Genomic DNA, 6,000 nt, shown 5'->3' on the forward strand with positions numbered 1-6,000 from the left:
CCTCTCATTGCTCAAGATCATGAGGCTTTAGACAATGATACTGTCAGCAGGTCTTCACTTTGAAGACAATTAATTTAGTAATAGCTGCAGGGATGAGCTTCTATTTGTATCCATAGATGCCTATTCTCACTTTCATTGCATATGTTTTGTTCATATGGCTTTAAATTTTCAGTTTTCTTAGATGTTAAGGATCAGAAGGCCAGTGTTGCATCCGTAATCAGTAATCTTTCTTATTAGCCATTGTCTCCAACAGGTAGAGCTTGATGACACGGTAGCTGGGGATGAAAAGCTTCATCATTGACTGTACAGTTATACACGTAGGCATATGAGGCATCTTTTTGTTCTCAACATGATTCTTCATCTTGATTTACAAAATCAAGGGTTGGGTTCAGTGAGATGTTAGAGTACAGCTAGCTAGGGTCTGCTACCATGGGGTCCCCCCTACATCATTGTGCCATCAAGTTTCACAGGTCATGTTAATTCCTTCCTACTGCTTGACTTGTTCTCCTACCATTAAAATTAGTTCGGCCTCCCGTGGCATCATGAAGTGATTGCTCAGATGGTCAAACCATCTTAAGGGGGTTTCTCTCCTCTTATCTTTCAGTAGACTGCTCCATTATTATGCAGACATATTTCTCTCTACTCGTTTTGTGCATGTCTGGACATCCGTTTAAATCCTCCACCAATATTATGTTCATAGTGGTACTTGATCTCTCTGCTTACCCCTCTAAGCTGGAGCAGACTATAACTGTGAAATGATGCACTTTATTGACCTACTAGTATTGTGCAAGCGATTTGCACAAATTTCTCCATTTTCGTTTCTGGAGAAGTACCCAATGTATTGTAGGTGTTTGTGTTGATACACTTCCCTCAGCAAATGTCTGGCATTGTGCAAAAAGAAGTGTCAACAGAGCCAGGATAGCTAAGAGTTGTAGAACATCTGGGGAATAGGTTTATCTACAAGAGAATGTTTTCACCCCTTTGTGTCACATTAATCTCTGTTAATCGGCATTTGCGGGAGGGTTTTTTTAATATTAAATAGTGTTGAATGTAGATTACATCCACTTGAACAGCTAGTGCACATTGATTAAATAACATATAGGTTTAATTTGGAAGAGCATCTCTTAGGTGAGATAACAGTCAGTGGAGCTGAATGCCTGGAGTGTGTTGCATTTATGCAAGGAAAAGTGGAAAATGCTGCTCATCATTTAGATTATGTCTTGTTGGATGATGCAGTAAAAAAATTTATGACTTCCCTTCCTAACCTTTTAATGCCCTGCTGTCTTACGAAATTCAAAATTTCTACTTGTGGGAAAAGGTGGTAATAGGAACTCTCTCAGATCTTGTCAATTGTGTCTCACGTTAACCAATTCTTGCCAGGAAAAAGGGGGGGAAAAGTAATTCTGTATGCATTTAAGTACCTTCTTTTGATTGTATGTAATTGAATGCAGATAAAAGATAAACATCTCCTGATTATACTTTGTGTGGTTGACCTCATTGATTTTGCTCTGGATGGTCAAGAAACTGAAATTCCAGATTCACGTGAATTCTACTTCGGAAATCATTAGTATTCTGTTACCATGTAGGTGTCGTGTTCTCAGTTTATTTTGATTTTATATTCCAATTTAGTTTTGCTTATCTTATGTTTCTCTGAACTAGAAGAGTCTAGAGAACTGTCTCGGATAGAGCTTCTTGTCCTGGCTCCACATGTCTAGTGTAATTAAATAATCTCATGCAGAGACTCCTTCCTTTGTTTACCCGATAGCATGAGCTAATTTTGGGTGGGTTGAATCCATCTTATACAGAGATAAAGAAAGGATGAGTTAATCTCTACAGCAAACAACTCTATTTTCTTAGGGATGCTAGTCCTGGAGAATTTATCTCAAAAAAAAAAAAAAAAAAATTCATGATAGTGATTTTGGAGAATGTGCTTTTTAATTGAGACAGCATAAGATTTTTATGGTATATTAGTTCTGGGTTTTTTTTATTTATTTATTCAGATGCTGTTTCCTTCCTCACCAACCATGCTACATTTTCTGAACTTGATTTTGGACTTTATTCAATAGCCATTCAATAGCCAATATCATACATATACCTTTGTGATTCTAGGTCTCTGAGCCTGCTAGTCTGAAAACAAGTTTGCATGAATCATTTATATAGAAATTCAGATTATCTTTATGGACCTATTCTAGTCTCGTAACCTAAAAGTTTAGGTTTGTCTTGTTAAATACTGAAGTTAGATATAAATGGGGTCAGGATTTCTTGTCAATTCTGGTGAGGTAATGCATAATAATGATTTAACCTTGTGGTAGCTATAAAATGACAAAATTATACTGAAATGTGTCATCTTGTTTATTTCTCTTAACATTTTCAAATCTAGTTAGTGACAAGGGCATGGTGGTACTGAATTTTGTTGAAGATCAAAGGTTTTTTTGTGCATATGTCATCCTTGAAGCACCTTGAATATTTCTTATCATTCTTCTACTAAATAAGACGGTGGAGATGTAATGCTATACATCATTCGAGATGATCCTTAGGTTTTAAGAAGAGACATAACAACCAGAGAATTTTTGTTATCCATTAAGTTGATTGAACTTGGTGCAAAAGCTTTGCGTAAATTTCTCAATGTACAGTTGAAATAGGCTTTACATTCTTTCATCGGCATGATCCTGAGTCCTGAAAGGTGCCCAGCTTGATCATAAGGAGGATGATGAACTTTGGAGGTCCTCATCATCATCAATGTCCTCTTTAGAGCTGCAGAACAGACAGTACAAGTAAGTTGGCTATGGAATATATCAAAGATTTATCCCTTTTCAGGAGCTTTAGATTACCATCCTGCTCTGACTACGTCCTCGCATTGGATTAAGCTCTCTCGAGACGTTGGACTCTCTAATGAATCGCATGATTTCTCAGTGAGCAGGCTTGATAAACTCCGGCAGAACTGATCACAAGAGAAGCACTGTTAAGTAACATGAAGAGAAATAACCAACATATACAGAAGATGCTGCTATTTACCTCTTTATACATTCCTAGCTCGCCTGCTGATTTCGAGATTTCTACTACACAGTGCTCAGGAGCAACTTCAATCACCTGAGAAATAAAATTGATATAGATGGGCCTCATTTGGCTCATTTAATTGGTACTTCTGAGCATGTCATAACTTACTGCACTGTTATTGAGCTTAATTACCTCTGCTGAAAAATCAAGATAGGATCTAGCACATCTAGTCATCTTTTGCCTTGGATGCATCTTCATCTGACATTGTCAAGCAAATCAGTGTTTGTATAGCTTTGAACTAATAGTAAATGCTCATGAATGTTTAGTACCTTATTGTTTAATCTTTCAATTGAAAGACTCATATCTGTTGCAGCAACTTCTATTTTTCTGAAGGTATCACTAATTGTATTTTTGGATCCAAGCCTTGTTTTTTGTTTCTTCTCTTCCTGTGGTATGAAACAAACACCATGACTAAATAAAACTTGTAAGGGACCAATGTGTTCAAAGCGTTGTGCACATCTTGTCTTGCCTGTTCTTCAAAAAGTCCTGATAAATCCAGGTCGCGTGACATTGCGATCAATTGAAAAGCATTTATAAAATTGTTGGACTTTGGCATTGTCTTCTCTGCATCACTATCCTGTTCAGAAGGACACATGATTTAGTTGAATCACTATGTACTGCTCTTTTGCTTGTCTGTGACTAATACCTCTAGTGCGTCAAAAGCAGCATTAACATCATCCAGGTTCTTTGCATCACATTCGCCTCCGCAAGCAGGTTTGTAGTTTTCCTGGAACCAAGCATCCTCTAAAATCTCCGATATTGTTATTCGCTGCATTGTGGTTGAGGACTATGGTTGAATTATTTGACAAGGAAAGAGGCGTTCTGAAACATTTGGAACGTTCTTACCCTTGTAGGATTTGGATCAAGTATTCTAGAGAGGATCTTCTTTTGACTGTTTGTGAACCATGGTGGACATGTGTATTCTGCTCTTGCGATCTTAAGAGGTATGAAGATCAGTTAGGGAAATTGTTTCTAAGGGAAACTCTGTCAGCATCTGGTTATGAAGAAGCGTACCTTCTTGTATAAATTCATCAGGCTACGGTCATCAAACGGCAAATTCCCTGCCAGTAATTCGAAGAGGATCACCCCACAAGACCAAATGTCTGCAGCTGCTCCGTCATACCCTTTATCCGCAAATAGCTGTTTAGAAGTCGAAAGTATCATTAATAACAGGATTGGGAGAAAATTCATTTATTAACTCTGACCATGCAATGTCATGTTCACTCTGTTCTGGTCACTTTTTTTGAAGTCCTCTTCATGTAATGGAGAACGTTGAAATGTTGACGCATGGAATTAAATATTGGGTCCTCACCTCGGGTGCAACATAGCATGGAGAGCCACACGCTGTCGATAACATGTCTCCAGGCTGTTGAATTTAGCCAAGCATACTTGAAATAGTTCAATGTCATATTGACATGGGCTAATCAAATTTAGTAGAAGATTGTCTTAACCTTTCGCAAAGCACTAAGTCCGAAATCAGACACCTTCAGATTCCCCTTGCTATCCAACAGCAAGTTTTCTGGCTGTGCACAAAGGATGATATCCCCATTGATTTGCATGACTTTCTTCCATCAAAAATGGATAATTAAGCGAAAGAGAGTCGTCTAATACTCACCTTCAGATCCCTGTGATATACCCCTCTGTGATGGCAATAGTCCACCGTGTCGATCAACTGTTGGAATAGCTTTCTTGCCTCGCTTTCACTGAATTTCCTCAGATAAGACTGAGAAAAGCAAAGAGTTCTTGAGAAAGTATGGCAGAAACCTGTAATTGTACTTCCTTTATGAGTTATGACTGTCTCACCAGCTTTTCTGATAGTTGTCCTCCGGATACATATTCCATTACTATGTATATTTTTGTCTTGGTTCCGATGACCTGTTGATGAGAGCCACCATGTGAGAAACTAATGATCTGCAAATTTTTCAATGCGGAAAAGAGGTGGCAACCCAGAATTCTGCAGAACAGCTGCTACCCAGATAAACATACCTCGTGTATCCTTACAATGTTCGGGTGAAGTAAAAGCTTCATTGTCCGAATCTCTCTTTTCACCTGAAGTGTATGGTTTTAACGGTATTAGGAGATTTTGAAGTTTTCTGTATCTCAGGTTTCACTTGCACGGAAGATCAAACTAAGGAAAAGAAGCTTCAAATGAAGCACAGGGGTTGAGACTCGCCTGATGCTTAAGATTGTTTTCCATCACCATCTGCTTATCGATGACCTTGACGGCAACGGTATGGCCATCCGAGCTGTCGATGGCCAGCTTGACCTTGGCAAAGGTGCCTTCTCCGATCGTTTGCCGGAGCTGATACTTCCCTATGTTGCTGACGGGGGCCATTTTCCGGCAATAAATCGAACGACTCTCCTCTCCTTCTTCGGCTCCCCTTCTTCCAACTTCCTGTGTCTGCCTTTGTCCCTGTCGTTGCCGTCCTTCTTCCTGCTGAGACGGCCAAAAAAGAAAGAAAGCGGAATTCAATTATTCCTCCACACTTCTTGCAGGTGCGCCTTATAGCCTGGGCGTCCGGAGCCTTTGCTTATATGCGAAGTGACCAGATTTATCTTGCCCGTCCTCTTCCTTGCAGCGGCCACCCTCGTGGCTCTCATGTCCTCTGAGAAAATCCAGCGGTTGACAGTCACATTTTCTTCTCATCTTGGACGAGTCATATTTGTGTATTTACGATTTTTTTGGGAGGCCTGTGATTCCCCACTTGGTAAGATCCTATCTGCATGGAGCGGGGGACGACCGGTTGGTCAGCTGATGAGGAGAGCGAAGAGGAGGACGAGGCTCCTCTTTGAACGGAAGGTAAACTTTTTCTCTACATTTTTAAAACAGCTTTCGATGTGTTCAGATTCAAGATCCGGGATTATTCAAAACCCACCTCCCTCCATTAGAAACTCGCCCGCCGTGCCGTCGAAGTGGTGTCGAAGCGACGTGGGATCGCGACG

General features: G+C 39.8%; 1 protein-coding gene across 1 annotated transcript; it reads right to left on the bottom strand.

Annotated features, from left to right (window-relative positions):
* Window positions 1–2,558: 2,558 nt before the first annotated feature.
* On the bottom strand, window positions 2,559–5,782 carry LOC104437444 (CBL-interacting serine/threonine-protein kinase 21-like). Its single transcript, XM_010050383.3, has 15 exons — window positions 5,231–5,782; window positions 5,044–5,106; window positions 4,861–4,932; window positions 4,673–4,780; window positions 4,509–4,580; window positions 4,370–4,423; window positions 4,072–4,197; window positions 3,904–3,993; window positions 3,704–3,826; window positions 3,527–3,634; window positions 3,327–3,443; window positions 3,190–3,255; window positions 3,016–3,090; window positions 2,832–2,941; window positions 2,559–2,754 (listed from the first exon to the last, which is right to left on the bottom strand). The coding sequence occupies exons 1-15, from the start codon at window positions 5,390–5,392 to the stop codon at window positions 2,697–2,699; spliced, it is 1,404 nt and encodes a 467-aa protein (XP_010048685.2). The 5' UTR covers window positions 5,393–5,782; the 3' UTR covers window positions 2,559–2,696.
* Window positions 5,783–6,000: the final 218 nt, after the last annotated feature.

The sequence above is a fragment of the Eucalyptus grandis genome, chromosome 3 (genome assembly GCF_016545825.1).
Source record: "Eucalyptus grandis isolate ANBG69807.140 chromosome 3, ASM1654582v1, whole genome shotgun sequence".
NCBI lineage: Eukaryota > Viridiplantae > Streptophyta > Magnoliopsida > Myrtales > Myrtaceae > Eucalyptus > Eucalyptus grandis.

Excerpts from the sequence above, each read along its gene's own strand:
- LOC104437444 (XM_010050383.3), bottom strand. The coding sequence starts at position 5,392 with ATGGCCCCCGTCAGCAACATAGGGAAGTATCAGCTCCGGCAAACGATC. Across the intron at positions 4,933-5,043 it reads ACATTGTAAGGATACACGAG|GTCATCGGAACCAAGACAAA; the intron begins GTATGTTTATCT and ends TCTCATCAACAG. Across the intron at positions 4,424-4,508 it reads GACTTAGTGCTTTGCGAAAG|CCTGGAGACATGTTATCGAC; the intron begins GTTAAGACAATC and ends TAAATTCAACAG.